This window comes from Dermacentor albipictus, unplaced genomic scaffold (assembly GCF_038994185.2).
Source record: "Dermacentor albipictus isolate Rhodes 1998 colony unplaced genomic scaffold, USDA_Dalb.pri_finalv2 scaffold_15, whole genome shotgun sequence".
In the NCBI taxonomy this organism is placed as follows: Eukaryota; Metazoa; Arthropoda; class Arachnida; order Ixodida; family Ixodidae; genus Dermacentor; species Dermacentor albipictus.
The window spans coordinates 7,889,873-7,905,909 of NW_027225569.1; the positions used below are offsets into that span (position 1 = coordinate 7,889,873).

Genomic DNA, 16,037 nt, shown 5'->3' on the forward strand with positions numbered 1-16,037 from the left:
ATCGGCAAGCGCTAATAAACCTATTTTGAACTCACCCTTAAAGACCATTTTTTTCCTGATTTACAAGATCTACCATGAATCAATACCGAAGTCAGTAACAGTGCTACCTTTTGTAACGATTTGGCGCGAAAAGTTTTATCTAACAAAAAAATATCTAACAGTGTTATCGCCGCTTGCTGGTGATGCGAAGTTCCGCACTGTGCAGACGCACGGCGGTAGTGCGAACAGTTGTTAGAACACCGTCCCCCTTTCCACATTGTTTCCGATGGCGGCCGCTGCGTATCACCCATAGCTGGGTCTGAGGGTGTTTTCTACGCGTTCCTGTGTTGCCTTTCATATTGCTCATAATAGTACATAAAAAAGAATGTCAGTTTGCACGGACATGGCAGGCAGAAAAATTTGCCACATTGACTGCTCCCTTGTAGATCCTTAAACACGATAAGCTATTTTCTTTTCATTGAATCGGAGAGAAGAGCTTGCTGCTTCATTATTGAAAATTTCAGAGTTGCAGATTGAATAGTTTTGCCCCTTCTTCGGTAGCGCGTAACCAATCAAAGCCATTTGTAGCAACAATACCTCATGAACTATACATCATAGCACAAAACAACTTTACATAGATGATGAGTGCACTGTAACTATAGCTTAGAAAACCACTAAATATTGTTTTTCTGCGTTGAAAAGGAAAAAAAAATACTTATTCATACAGTTTTACGGTCTTGCATATGTTTATTCGCTCCCTATATAAATTGCTAAAGGCTAAACCCCATGAGCGCGATTTTGTGCGTGACAGCGACGAGCGACGGGTTCGCGCGAAGGATCGGGCCGTCGCTTGAACAGATCGCTCGGTCTTGTCGCGCGATCGCTCGGTTTTGCAAATCTAGGATCCATCGCTCGTTGCCCGGAAGTGCTATGAGCGACTAGCCATGTGTACTGACTAGCCATCAGTGTACTGACGATGCCACCCGCATAGGTGGCGAAACGTCTATGTTTTTGTTATACTTTGTTGTTGAGTAAAGCCAGTGTAAACAACACTTTGAAGCATAGCCAATAGTAGGCAGCCGGAACAGGATGTACATTAGTGACGTACTACCGGTTTGCTTTCGCGCGCGCGCGCTTTTCGGGACACAAAACAACGAGCTGAGGAGACAGCCTCCCTGAGTCGCGCGTACTGCAGCATTCATGTTGAGCACGGCGAACGGGGACAACAAGAACGAATTCAGTGAGCGTCTGATAGACGCTCTTGAGCGAGAGCGCTGCCTCTGGGATCTGCAGCATAAAGACTACAAGTCCCGTGGCGTATGCGAGGCAGCGTGGCGGCATGTAGCAGCGGAACTGAGGGCGACCAGTTGTGGTGTTGAGCGAAGGTGGAAGCCAGACTCCAGCCGTCCCGAAGTAAAAAGCCGTTTATTTAGCATATACAACCAAATATATAATAAAGAACAGAAGCGCCCCCTGGGGAATAAAGAACTGAAATGAATAACGGAACTGAATATAACATACTCCCTCCCTTATTTTTAGTGGTTAGTTGTTAGTAAGTATTAGTAACGAAAAACCCCAAAGCATGCACACTGTACTTATTTACACATATTTACAAGCTATGTACACAGTGACAGAACGCACATTTACAAGACAATGTCCGACCGCGAACTAATTGGTCTGATAGTCTTGGAGCCAGGCCGGTGGCCGGCGCTCTCGGGTCGGCCGCGTTGGACGTCGCACTGGCGACGGGCTCGTTGACTGCTGCTGCGGTATGTCAGGACACAGTGCCTGCGTCCTGGGAGAAGGAGGCTGTAGCACGGCAGGCTGCAGCCCATCGGGAGACCACGGCTGCGGCGTGGCAGGCTGCAGCGCCTCAGGAGACCGCGGCTGCGGCGTGGCAGGCTGCAGCGCATAAGGAAGCTGCGACGTGGTGGGCTGCAGCGCATCAGGAGACCGCGGCTGCGGCGTGACAGGTGGGCCTGGTCCCCAGGTGCCCCTCTCCGGAATCCTGGAAAGCTTGGAGGCATTCCACGTACGGCCGTCTCCAAGTCGGAAAGAGGCTGGTCCCCTCCTCTTGATCACCTCAGTTGGTGAAGAAAAGGCGCAGTCTCCCTTGAACCGAACGGACGGTTTTTTTATGCGGACGAAATCGCCTACGGCTATCTTCGTCTTCTTGGAGGCTCTCCTTTTGTCCGTGTAGTGCTTGCTGCTTTGCTGCTGACGCCGAACCCTTTGACGAAGTCGCGCCAACTCCGTGGCTGGATCTTCCGCAAATGCTGGTGCCGAGAAACCCACAATATCCAGCCTGGTTCGGGGCATTCTACCATGCAGCAGAACTGCTGGGGCGACCCCGGTGGTGGCGTGCGGAGTACAGCGCTAAATGGCAAGATATTCTGTGACAGCTTGTCGGAGTGTTCGTCTTTCGAGGAGTGAGACTTGAATGAAGTTTTTCAATGTGCGATTGAAACGTTCTATTTGCCCATTGGCTTGGGGGTAGTATACCGAAGAATGTGAAAGAGTGATGCCTCTGTTTTGCAGGAAAGTTATGAACTCACGCGAAGTGAACTGAGGTCCATTGTCACAAACGATCTCCTCCGGGTAGCCTTCACGGGCAAAAACACTTCTTAAAAAGTCTTTCACGGTGCTCGTGGACACTTCGCTGCAAAAATACACCTCTGGCCATTTAGAATGGTAGTCAACAAGCGTTATAGCAAATCTGCTGTTGTAAGCTGCATGCTACAAAGGACCAACAATGTCTAGGCCAAGCTTTTGCCATGGTCGCTCAGGCCATTCAACAGGTTGCAACGGTGCTGGTGATGTTTTGGCGGACGTATCTGCCTCCAGGCAGATATGACAGTGTTTTACTGCCGTTTCCACTTGCTTATCCATTCGTTGCCACCAGAACCGCTCACGCAGTCGCGCCTTCGTCCGCGTGATACCCGGATGTGTCTCGTGCGCGGTGCCGATGATCTGAGCCGTGAGGGAGGACGGAACAACGAGGCGCTCTCCACGCAGAAGCAGGACATCGACAACAGAAAGTTCTTCCCGAATGGCGTAGAATGGTTTCGCCTCCTCTGGTATGGACTTCTTTGGCGGCCAGGAATTCAGCACGAATGACTTGATGTTTTCTAGGCAACTGTCGTCGAGGGCGGCCTGCCTAAACTTCTCCTTAGTCACGCAGGCTGGCGGAACAGCTTTGTTACGGGGTTGCGTGCTTGACGGTGTGGAAATAGAACAGGATAGCGGGTCAACAACAGTCGGCTGCGGAGCAACGGACGTGTATAAGCACTTAAGAGCAGAACCCTCAATGCGAAGATTCAAGGCTTTAATGCCGTCAAGACCGATCAGAGAAGTGCCTAGGTGAACAACATAAAAAAATTACCGACGATTACGTTACTTCCTAATGCGAAATTTGAGCGCAGCAAATAAGCTGTTTCACCTTTTCGATAGATTGAGGCAAAGAAATCGAGCAACACATGTATGCGCTATCACAGAATTTTTTTTTATTTTTCACACGTATTCCTTTAACAAAGACTCCATTAACAGTTCTTGACAGTCATGAAGGAAGCTTTGTGGTCGGAGAAATAGACTGATATATGTTCGACTTGGTACACCAATGCTTGATTCTCAAAGACGAGATCTATACAAGTGCCTCGCGAGGTTGTCACAGCCGTGGGACGCGTTACGAGCGAGAGGAACGGGATGTTCTCCCGCATAAGTGTTAGGAAATTGCTGTTTGTCTTTATGTCAACATTAAAGTCCCCCACTACTAACATCGGTGTGGATCGATGGACGGTTAATGCGAGTTGCAGGAAGTGCACGACGTCTTTCGTGAGTGCGGTAGCGGACTCACGAAAGCGGTATCAGTCGGTCGCTGCTAGCGCTGGGGGGATGAAAGGGGGGCGGAGCTGGTTATGAGGCCGACGACAACGCGAAACCCAGGAACGGACGCCAAAGAGCCATTTGTGTAGCGAGCCCTCCTCCACAGTCTCTCCTCCTCCCTTCCATCATCCTCCCTCGCCCGGAGAGCCGACAGCGCGCATGCGCGGCGGCGGAGCAGCGGCGCATGCGCGGCGGCGGAGCGCGGCGGCGGAGGCGAGCTGGTTACGAGGCCGACGCCGTCGACGACGACGCCGACGACGACGACGACGACGACGACGCGAAACCCAGGAACGGACGCCAAAGAGCTGCGCTCTAAAACGTAGCGACGCTGTGCGGCCTTTAAATCGAACGTCTGCTTGGAAACAACCTAGCATTGGAATCGGCCGTTGAGAGTAGTCAAACAGAGTAACATGTGGAGCAGGCAAAAGCGGAACACTCTGAAAATATCGACTGAATTCTTGCTCCGACAGAATTGAAACAGACGACGCTGAATCAACAAGGAATGTCAAAGTGACATTCGCGACTTGCACTTTAATATGAGTTCCGCTACGCGCGGAACGTTGCACAGTCAAAACTTCCTCATCACTGCTGGAAGACGAAACATCTTCATGAAATTCAACTTCACGGACTCGGCCTTGCATTTGGGTTAGCTTGCGGTTGCATACCCTTTGAAAGTGGCCCTTGTGACCGCAAAACGAACAAGTCTTGCCTTGCGCTGGGCACTGCGGCGCTGACGCGATGTGGTTCCGCGACCCGCATCGGAAACAAAGTGGCGAGCCGGAGCGGCTACGCTGTTCTCGGTTCCGCTGAGGGGGGCGGTTCCGCTGCGGCGGAGCCGCCCGCGCTCCTCGTTAAATTCTGCTCTATGGTGACTGCCGGTTGTGAATTCCTTTTTTTCGAAGAATGCGACGATGGTTTTCGACGCTGCCGCAATGAAACTGTTTCGACCGAAGCAGAAAGCTCCTTTAGCTCTTCAGCCGCCTGCTCAAACTGAACTGCTATTCGAACAGAATTCTCGAAAGAAAGTGCGGAACCCTCGAGCAGTAACCGCTCACGTACGCGAGTGGAAGCTACGCCGGCAACGAATTGGTCCCGCAGGGCATCATCTTGCGAGGCAAACGAACAATGTGACGCTAGCTCCCGTAGAGCGGCAACAAAGTCATGAACGGACTCGCCTGTGTGTTGGCTGCGACGGTGAAAGCGATGACGCTCGATGATAACGTTGCGCGACGTCGAAAACGTGCCGTAATGCGGCGAGTGCAGAGTCGTATTCGTCAGTAGGGGCCATGACAGACTTGTCATCGGCGAGTGCTGCGGCACTTGGCGCGGCCGGTGCTGCGGCGCTGGTCCCTGCATGTACAATCGCCCAATTTTTTAACCTGAACGCGCGAGCATCGACCGGCCAGTCGATAAGCGCCGTATAACGGAGTACAGCGGCGAAGTGTGCGAGAATACGCGCGTGCGCGCAATGCACAGTCCAATGCAGCTTCCCTCTGCCAGGCGTATTCTCGCACACTTCGCCGCTGTACTCCGTTATACGGCGCTTATCGACTGGCCGGTCGATGCTCGCGCGTTCAGGTTAAAAAATTGGGCGATTGTACACTCTTAGAATTGTAGGGAGTGTAGCCAGAGCATAACGACTGTGTTATGCTATGTTCACACTACGGTCGTAACGCGCGTAACAGCTCTTTTGGCGTATTGAACGTAACGGCTGTAAAAAACGTTACGGCAGTTAAGCCGGCACCTTTGTTCACATTTACTGCTGCTTAAATTACGGCTTCTACAACGGGCCAAACAAATTTGGAGCTGCTGAATCGACGTCACCAGCGGTCCAATATGGCTCTTGTCAACATGCGAGCGCTGGCCGAGATCGAACAAATTCACGCTCAAAACAAACGTATAGTCATGTATTCAATCGCCCAAAGACGACGAAGGCGACGAAGAAGGGTTTGGGTGCGGCAATTATTTCTCGACAGGGCCGTGGACGGCGATTTTCACAACCTTATCGCCAAGCTCCGAGTTGGTGACGCTGCGATGTTTCATAACATCATGCGCATGTCGCCCCAGCAGTTCCGCTTGCTTGAAAACCTAATGAGACCACTCATCGAAGTACGGAGCACGCATCTGCGGCCATCGATTTCCTCGGCGGATAAACCAGATGAACTGAAAACAGTCTCGCAAGGCGCACTGCAAAAATTTTCACGAACACAGCCAATCGTGCGCACGGAATGGCGGAATGGCACTTCCCGCGCCCGGAGCTGTCTGCAGACGGCAGGACGGAAGTGTCGTCACCGGTTGTTTAAAGCCGAAAGCTTATCGGTCATTGGCTGTGTCGCAACGGTCGTAACATAACAGTCGTAAATGTTGCCGACCCTTTAACACTCTCACCCACGATTTTTGCGAGAATTGCGTACGTTGGTACGTTTACGTTCGCAGTCTGAACTAGACGCATGCGCTTGTTGCGCTTCCGCTTACGTATGTTACGAAAAATCAGCGCCTTACGAACGTAGTCTGAACATAGCATTACTCTCGCCAGAGTTCTGTTATGCTATGTTCACACCACGGTCGTAACGCGCGTAACAGCTCTTTTGGCGTATCGAACGTAACGGCTGTAAAAAACGTTACGGCAGTTAAGCCGGCACCTTTGTTCACATTTACTGCTGCTTAAATTACGGCTTTTACAACAGGCCAATCAAATTTGGAGCTGCAGAATCGACGTCACCAGCGGTCCAATATGGCTCCTGCCAACATGCGAGCGCTGGCCGAGATCGAAGAAATTCACGCTCAAAACAAACTTATAGTCATGTATTTAATCGCCCAAAGACGACGAAGGCGACGCAGAAGGGTTTGGGTGCGGCAAGTATTTCTCGACAGGGCCGCGGACGGCGATTTTCACAACCTTTTCGCCAAGCTCCGAGTTGGTGACGCTGCGATGTTTCATAACATCATGCGCATGTCGCCCCAGCAGTACCGCTTCCTTGAAAACCTAATGAGACCACTCATGGAAGTTCGGAGCACGCATCTGCGGCCATCGATTTCCTCGGCGGATAAACCAGATGAACTGAAAACAGTCTCGCAAGGCGCACTGCAAAAATTTTCACGAACACAGCCAATCGTGCGCACGGAATGGCGGAATGGCACTTCCCGCGCCCGGAGCTGTCTGCAGACGGGAGGACGGAAGTGTCGTCACCGGTTGTTGAAAGCCGAAAGCTTATCGGTCATTGGCTGTGTCGCAACGGTCGTAACATAACAGTCGTAAATGTTGCCGACCCTTTAACACTCTCACCCACGATTTTTGCGAGAATTGCGCACGTTGGTACCTTTACGTTCGCAGTCTGAACTAGACGCATACGCTTGTTGCGCTTCCGCTTACGTTTGTTACGAAAAATCGGCGCGTAGTCTGAACATAGCATTACTCCGTGTAAAGCCGGCGCGGAGTTGGCTGCGGGACTTGCTCTCTCCGTGAAGGTAGAGTGAAATAACCTGCGTGCTCCCTTCCAGTTAGGTAGAGTTCCCGGCTCATTCAACTCTTCCGCCGACGTAGCGTAAGTGGGGTCGTACACTCCGTCCTTGGCAGGCAGAGTACGATCGATATAGTGTTTTAACGGCGCTTGAGGTGAAGATGGCGCACAGGAATGCGTACATATACTCTTGCCTGTCCAGAAGTGTGTGTTGCATATATATATATATAATGTGTGTGTGTGTGTGTGTGTTGATGCGCTACGTGGCCGTTGTGCTCGTTGCACGCATACATGCATCCAACGGATGATATAGACATCGATCTGGTCGTCTGATTTGCTGTTTCCACTCATGCTTGATGTTACAGCGAATTTTAGAACTTCAGAAGAAAGTTTAGCTTGGGAGCTCATATCTTGGTCGCTCGGGAGCCCGAAATCAGTGTCACAAGTCAACACCGCTGTATTGCGGCGAAGCCGACTTTAGAAACCCAGCACTATAGATAGATCCGTTTCATCGTTGCCGCTGATGTGTGCAATAACGGCTGTGAAATCTAACCTTCGCACATGTTGTTTTCTTCGAACACTTCTAAAATTTGCTTGATGGGAATCTTGCGTTTATGTGTTTTTAGGCACAAGCATAAGCTAAACATCAAATTAAACAACCACGCCATATATTAGAAAACCCAGTATCCAGTGCGCCGGATTATGGGCCCAGTGTCGCGCGCTGGATGCCGGGCAGGCGCGGCTTACTGGGAGGCGCTGGCTAGTGGTGCGAAAATTAGCTCTAGCGCGTTAAATTCGCGGTACCTGGACACCGTACATATATTTTTGAATACAGAAAGAACAGAGTGTTTTAGTGCATTAAAAAATAAATAGAAAATAAAAGAGCTCCGACCAGGATTCGATCGTCCGACCTATCGATCCCAAGCTCGGTACTTTACCACTGCGCCACGCCAACTTTTTTTTTTGTCGTTATTACCGACATGGCAACAAGGCTACAAAACAAGACATTTTAACAATAGACAACGGTCACGACAACATCTCTGCCATTGGTTGGCAGTCACAGGGCTAAAATCGCTTAAAGTTCGCTAGCTCAGTCATCACACTGAGCCATGTTGGTTTTTCTTTTTGGTGGTGGTGGTAACAACTTTATTAACAATCCGGCAAATTCGTGGCCTGGGCCTAGGCCGCCCCCGAGGAGGTCCGGAGATCCTGTCTCCTCGCCGCCTCACGGGCTTGCTGGATGGCCCATAGTTGATCTTCGAGGTTTGAGCTGCGCAACGCGGCCGTCCATCGCGCCGCAGCTTCATCTGGGGAAACTGCATTTTCTTCGCATATAACGTCACATTCCCAGAGAATGTGTCTAATAGTTGCGTGAGCCCTGCTGCATAGCTTGCAGTTATCATCTGAGTAGACGTCCGGATATATCCTCCTGAGATGGACGGGGTTGGGGAAGGTCTTTGTTTGTAGCTGCCGCCAGACTACCGCTTGGGCCCTGTCGAGTTTGGGGTTAGGGGGCGGATAAACCCGCCTTGAGTTTTGATAAAATTTTGTAATGTCACAGTACCTGGTCATTCTGTCCCTCTCTGTCCATGCCTCCGTTGGATTTCCAACCCCAAGAGAGGATCCTTCTTCGCGGGCGCGGAACGTGAGAGCTCGCGCTACGCGGTGGACCTCCTCGTTGAGGTTGGGTACGGGGGTGTCGGGGGACGTGTGAGCCGGGAACCATATAATGTGTCGTTCCTCCGTCTCCTCGGAGGTGACATAGTTCGCGTTAGCTTTGAGTATAGCCTCAGCCTTCGGCGAAATTCTGCCTTGTGCATAGTTTCTGACCGCCGTCTGCGAGTCACTGATTACGTATTTGCAACTGGGGTTAACGATGGCTAGGGCTATCGCCACCTCTTCCGCTACCTCGGGGTTTTTTACACGTATGCTACAACAACTGACCAATTGTTTCTCGGTATTGAGGACGGCCACTGCAAAAGCACGTCGATCCTCGTATTCTGCCGCGTCTACGAACAGCGCTTCCTTGTCCCTACCGAAGGCTTTGAGTAAAGCCTTGGCTCTACTCTCTCTTCGACCCTGATTGAATTCGGGGCTCATGTTCTTGGGTATATTAGCCACCTGCAGCTTTTCCCTGATTGCGCTTGGAAGGGATGTCTTGTCGCCGTGCTGCTTGTGATAACTTATCCCAAGTTTGTCCAGGATACTCCTGCCCGTTCGTGTCTTCGATAGTCTTTCGAGTTGCGAAATTTGGTGTGCTTCAATTAACTCTTCAAGCGTGTTGTGGACGCCCAGCTGTAGCAGCAGTTCCGTGCTGGTGCTGTCTGGAAGGCCCAGTGCCATCTTGTATGCTCTTCTAATGAGGGTGTTCAATTTGGCATATTCGGCCGCGTACCAGTTGTGGTAGGCGGCCACATAGGTAATGTGGCTAATAACGAAGGAGTGTATGACTCTGACGACGTTGGCCTCCCTCATACCCTGATGTCTGTTGGTGATTCTTTTGATGAGCCTCATCGTGTTCGTGATCTTAGTCTCCAAATTCCTGACCGTTTCTCCGTTGTTGCCATTCGATTCTATGATGAATCCGAGCACCTTAATCTGCTTCACCCTAGGTATTTCTTGTCCGTCTTTGGTGCGTATGCAAATTTCTTCGTATGCAGCATGCTGGAGGTAAGCCTTGGGGGGTCTTCCCCTAAGCGTCGGGCGGTAGAGGAGGAGTTCCGATTTTTCTGGCGAGATGACGAGACCGGTTCCGACGAGGTACTCCTCCACCACCTCGACCGCGGTCTGTAATCGCTGTTCGATTTCTCCGTCGCTTCCCTCGGACACCCAGATCGTAACGTCGTCCGCGTATATTGTGTGATGCACTCCCTCGATGGCGTTGAGGCGCTCGGGGAGGCCGATCATAATGAGATTAAAGAGCATCGGCGAGATGACCGAGCCTTGCGGGGTGCCGACGCTGCCTATGTTCCTGTCTTCGGATGCGAGTTTGCCCAGCGTTAAGGAGACTTTCCTGTTTGTGAGGAAATCCTTAACATAGCTGTACGCACGGTTTCCTAGATTGAGTGCGGCAATGCTGCGTAGTATGGCTGCGTGAGCTGCATTATCGAAGGCTTTCTTGAGGTCTAATCCTAGAATGGCCCTGGTACCTCTTGTCTTGTTGTCGAGTATCTGGTGCTTGATTTGCAACATTGCATCCTGCGTGGAGAGATGAGCTCGAAATCCGAGCATGGTGTCTGGATACGCTTCCACGTCGTCCAAGTGTGCGTTGATACGGGTGAGGAAGGCGTGCTCCATCAACTTGCCGACGCACGACGTAAGGGATATTGGTCGAAGATTGGCCAGATCTGGGGGTTTCCCTGGTTTGGGGATGAGCACCATTTTTGCTCTTTTCCACTGGTCAGGGATGCATCCTCGGGTCCAGCAATCGTTGATGTACTTGGTCAGTTCGGAGATGGTCTCGTTGTCCAAGTTACGAAGGGTCTTATTAGTTACGCCGTCCGGTCCCGGGGCCGACTTGCTGTTGAGCTTTTGTAAAGCGGCCCGGATTTCCGCCTCGCCAAAGTCTCTGTCCAGAGAGAAATTGGGATTTCCCGTGTATTCGCCGTGTTGAATAGTCGGGCTGTGCGGGGCGTATCTGTCGCAGAGGTCGGAAAGGATTTCTTCCTCGTCCTTGGTGTGTGTGTGTACTAGCTTGCGCATGGTTTCCCGATGTGTTGCCTTGGTCTTGGTCGGGTCTAGCAGGTGTCGGAGCAGGCGCCATGTGTGACCGGTGCCAATCCGTCCGTCCATCTCGTTGCAGATCTCATTCCATTGTTGTTTACTAAGAGTTTTGCAGTGTTCTTCTATTTGTTTGTTGAGTAACGCTATGCGTTTCCTCAACTTCCTATTGTGTCTTTGTTTCTGCCACCTGGCTTGAAGCGATCGTTTGGCCTCCCACATGTGCACCAGGCGACTGTCGATCTTCTCGACGGGAAGTTCTGGCGTCACGGTCTTTGTAACTTCATTGACGTCAGCCATCACTTGTTCGGCCCATTGTTGAATGTCTGTGATGGGCGCGTGCGTCATTGCGGCTCGATTCTTGCGGAACTGATCCCAGTTCGTCCATTTGAAGGTTTTGTTGGGTTCGACCATTAAATTCTCCGATAATTTCGTTTCGAGAATTCTGTGGTCACTACCAAGGTCTTCGAACGTGTTATTCCAACTTGCTCCTCTTGCGTTCTTCACTAATGTTAGATCGGGCGTGGTGTCTCTTGTCAGCCCTGTTCCCATTCTGGTGGGGGAGCTGGGGTCGGTGATGAGGGTCAGGCCTGTTTCCTGTATATCCTGCCATAAATCCTTGCCTTTGGCTCTTGTATAGGCATAGCCCCACGCTCCGTGCGGGGCGTTAAAATCTCCCCCGATTAGTAGGGGATGGGAGCCCGCGATGTCGGTGGCCCTCCTAAAAAGGGTTAGAAAGCGCTGTCGTATGTGCGCTGGCTTGCTGTATAGATTGAGGATAAACGTGCTGCTTTGGCTTTTGCTTTTAGGCATAATTTCTACGAATACTTGTTCAATCTGCGCTACCTTAAGGTCGTGACGAACGACCACTAAGCCTTTCCTGACCAAAGTAGTTACCGCTTGGTTCTCCCCGGATGGGGGACCGATGGCTTGGTAACCGGGTAGTTTAGCTAATTCGTGTGTCTCTTGTAGCATTATTACATCGGGTTTCGATTTGTTTTTAAGGTGTTGTTGCAGGACCGCTTTTTTTGCGGTGTAACTCCTGCAATTCCACTGCCATATCGTCAGCGCGCCTCTTTTACCGTGCTTGCCTATTTTGGTCTGGTCGAGGGCTGGAGGTCTGAACGACCCCAGATGCTCCTGTGTTGTTTACGGGGATGTCGTGGAATTGATTAGATGCGACCCCAGTTATGGGGGCCCCTGCGGTGGTTACTGGCTGCAGCTTGGCTACTCTAAGACTTAGGTTGGCCACGTTGCTTTCGAATTTGTCAATTCTCGACATTATGGTCGAAACCGCCAGCGTGAGGTTGCCGACGGCTTCCGCTTGTTCTTTGAGTACATTTTGCATTTCTGTTAATTTCTGTCCTAGGTCTGCCAGTTGTGATCCGGTTTGGCTGCTAACGGCTGGAGCCTTTCTCTTAGGTGGCGGAGGGTTGTCGTCCTCCTCCATGCTATTATTAGGAGTTACCGCAGCTGCACCTGCACTACAAGTACTCAGACGAGGAGATATCTCCTCCCTTCGACTATTCTTCAGTTCCTGGATTTCTTTCGTGAGGTGTGAGATTAATTCTCTCAACTGCGCATTTTCCCGGCTCATTTCTGCTATTTCTTTAGAAGCTGCAGTTTCCTCAGTTCCGCCGCGGCGCGACGAGCCTTTGACCGCGTCTGCCCAGCTCACCTTGTTGGTGGCCTCTTCTACCGCCGGGCCGCCTCCGCTGCGGCGGGAAAGCGACCGCGTACGGCTCCTGGATCTGGTTCGGGCCGGTCCGGGTGTGCGGCTGCGTGATCTGGACTTTCTGGTTCTCGAGCGGGCCCTCGAGCGTGAACGGGGCCTGGTATCCCGGGAAGGGCGTCCAACAGATTCCCTCGTAGCCTCCGATGCTAGAAATTCTTCCTGTTGTCGTTGTCTTTCCCAGCGTCGTCTCTTGACTATATATGGCGTCTTGAAGCGAGCCTTGCAATTCTTATCGGCCGTTAAGTGCTCACCCCCGCAAAGTTGGCAAAGGGGGTTGCACTGGTGGTCGAGACCTGGGTTGGCCGTGCCGCAGCCTCTACAGATGCGGTCCTGCGGATTGGGGCACACGTCCATGCGGTGGCCCAGTCTGCCGCATTGGAAGCACAGGTCAAGTTGTTTTCTGTACAACGCGCACCTGATGAGAGCGCCTCGGTAGCGAACGAAGGAGGGAACTTTCAGTCCGGAAAACAGCACGATGACCGTGGTGGTATTGCTGAGTCGTTTCGCAACGATTGCCGTAGGATTCTTGGGGGTAACGACCTGGGCGGTGATGTCGCGGGGCGAATCTTCGAGAGGTATACCCCTGATGACTCCTTTGGAAGTTAAGTCGGGTGCCGATTCATATGCGTTGGTCTCATAGGCCTGGCCGTTGACCACGAGGCGCTCGACTCTTTGGTATCTGTCTGCGTTGGCTTCACTGGGGGTACTCACTACCCTGGGTTCTGTTGTACGTTGAGGCACACGGTGTCGTCTTCCCTGTGCTCCCCGGGTATGCCAGCAGCTTGGTAGACGCACGAAGCTACTCGGGCCGCTCCTAATTCGCCAATCTTGAGGCCTCCCTTTGGGCGGATGATAATCTTGAAATCACCCTTCGGTAGATATGGCATGCGGCTGGCCTTGATTAACTGCTGTTTCAGTTTCTGCTCGCGCTTCTTCCTTCCGCCGGTGCCGAGGTGGGCGCCGAAACTGCTCGTATTCGATCTCTCAACGGCTTGCTTTTTCGAGCCGACGGTACTCCAGCCCGTGCCAGCCTCAAATTATGCTTGGGAAATGTTCTGCCCTTGCACGAGAACCTCCATTTCTTCCGTTGGCGAGCGAGTGTGGGCGCGCGCCACGTGTACTTCTTGCGGGGGCGCCTATAGGCCTAGGCTCGCGGCAGCCACCACCGCGGCTGCCGGTGTGGCAGACGAAAATTTGGCGTAGAAGTTCGAAAAATGGGATTCCCACCTTGAAGTTGGTATCGGCAGAATCTTGGTAACTTGTTGCGTGAGATGGTAGCAAAAACTCGGTGATTTTCGGTGACTTCGCTGCGAAATCATTGAACGAAGACGGAGCCGACGTGAAGTGCATCTTTTTGCAAATTATACATTTCCTTAATATGACAAATGCTTTCAATGAAGTATTCTCTAACAGGCCGGGCATTTACTTCGGCATGTCTCACGGCCATTCTAGTTTTCCATAAGCTATGTAAGGACACCAGCATGAACATGTCATAGGGTACTTTGTCTTCATTTAAAGTAGGCAAGAAACGAATCCCATATGGTGTAATCGGCAAGTCCTTCTTTAGTGTTCTCTGTAATATGTCCCAATGGAACACAGCATCCCAGCAGTCTAGAAAAATTTGTTCTATTGTTTCGGGTTTCCGGCATAGTAAACAGTTGACGCTCCAAGGCACGGAAAGACCTTTTTCATCTAGCCACGGTTTCACAGGTAAAGTATTGGTGCGGAGCTGGAAAAAGAAGGACTTTACCGATGGGCGTACTGGCATTCGTTTTACTCTTTTTAGTACGTCCTTTTCAGGTCCAATGCAGAACATCGAGCGATACAATGGCACCGGCAACATTGTGTCTACCAGGTCCTTATAGAAGCGTTTTCGTGGTACCCTACTTAGGTATTCCATGGAGAACCGAACCTTTAACAGCTGAAACGCCAAGACTACCTCTTTTAGGAAACCACGCGCTCTGCCTTGACTGCACCGATGTGACGATACAATAAACTCAGGTATAGCTTCGCTCAGCCTTGTTTGAAACATAGTTATTAAAAATGGGTCATTTTGGTCCCGTAAGAAAACAAACCGCGACACAATCTGCCTAATGAACAAATGTGCCAGACCTAATCCTCCATTTTTAACCGAACGAAAGAGATTAGTGCGACTGGTGCGCTCCCAACTTGAACCCCATACAAACACTGCGAGTACTCTGTGTAAACGTTGTATGTTAGCCCTTGACATGCACAACGCTTGGAGCACGTAAAAAATTTTGGCAACGGCAAACAGGTTGCACACTGTCGCACGAGCAAACATAGAGAAATTGCGGCCTCCCCATTTAAGTGTACCTTCACGAACCCTTTCAGTTTCGGCATTCCAGTAATCAACGGCGTCACGGTAGTGCTCAAGCGGCACCCCCAGGTACTTTGCCGGCGTGACTGTCCAGCGGATATTTGCAAACGTACTCGGATGGTCTTCCCAGTTGCCGATCCATACCCCTAGGGATTTATCAAAGTTGATAGCACTGCCTGTCATTCTGCAGTATGATAAAGCCTCTGCGACCGCGATTTCGATGCTTTCTTTATCCCGACAAAACAACGCGATGTCATCTGCGTATGCCAGCACTTTCACTTCCGCGGACTGCACTCTGAAACCCGATATTCTATTGTCATTCTTGATTTTCCTACAAAGCGGCTCTAGGTAAATTGCGAATAAAAGAGGCGACAAACCACACCCCTGGCGCACAGATGACCGGACACTAAAGGATTTGGTAACCTCCTTGTTTATAATGAGGCTGGCGGTACAGTCTTGATAGCACATCTTTACCCCATCCAAGATCAAATCCCCTACCTTTATGTGTTCTAGAATACTGAAAAGAATTTTATGGGCCACACGGTCGAAAGCCTTCTGCATATCTAACTGTAACATGGCACAGTGTTCACCTAGGTCATTACAGTATTCTAAGATGCTTCTGGCAATATGAATGTTTGTGTAGATAGACCTTCCTTTAATGCCGCATGTTTGATGCGACCCTACTATTCTGGTCACCGCTCCCTGTAATCGCTTTCCCAGCACTCTTGTAAATATCTTATAGTCTACATTCATTAGTGATATCGGCCGGTAAGCGTCAACAGTTAATAATTTTTCTGGGTCCTCTGATTTCGGTATCAGGACTACGTGCGATGTCCGAAAAGAAGGGGGAACCTGTTTCTGCGCATAGGCCTCCTTAAACAACCGTAACAGGATCTCACTGACATCACTTTTGAAGGCTTTA

At 51.0% G+C, this 16,037-nt stretch overlaps 1 protein-coding gene across 1 annotated transcript; it reads right to left on the reverse strand.

Annotated features, from left to right (window-relative positions):
• Positions 1–1,647: 1,647 nt before the first annotated feature.
• On the reverse strand, positions 1,648–15,800 carry LOC139051905 (uncharacterized). Its single transcript, XM_070528940.1, has 5 exons — positions 14,145–15,800; positions 13,029–13,107; positions 12,721–12,874; positions 2,892–3,161; positions 1,648–2,255 (listed from the first exon to the last, which is right to left on the reverse strand). The coding sequence occupies exons 1-5, from the start codon at positions 15,689–15,691 to the stop codon at positions 1,648–1,650; spliced, it is 2,658 nt and encodes an 885-aa protein (XP_070385041.1). The 5' UTR covers positions 15,692–15,800.
• Between the last annotated feature and the right edge of the window lie 237 nt (positions 15,801–16,037).

What these genes read in the sequence shown, in the direction of transcription:
- LOC139051905 (XM_070528940.1), bottom strand. Translation starts at nt 15,691, where the DNA reads ATGTTACAGTTAGATATGCAGAAGGCTTTCGACCGTGTGGCCCATAAA. An exon ending in CCTTTGCCAACTTTGCGGGG is followed by an intron (nt 12,875 to 13,028) that starts GTGAGCACTTAA and finishes CCGGGATACCAG; the next exon opens with GCCCCGTTCACGCTCGAGGG. An exon ending in TAGAAGAGGCCACCAACAAG is followed by an intron (nt 3,162 to 12,720) that starts GTGAGCTGGGCA and finishes CTGTTCCGCCAG; the next exon opens with CCTGCGTGACTAAGGAGAAG.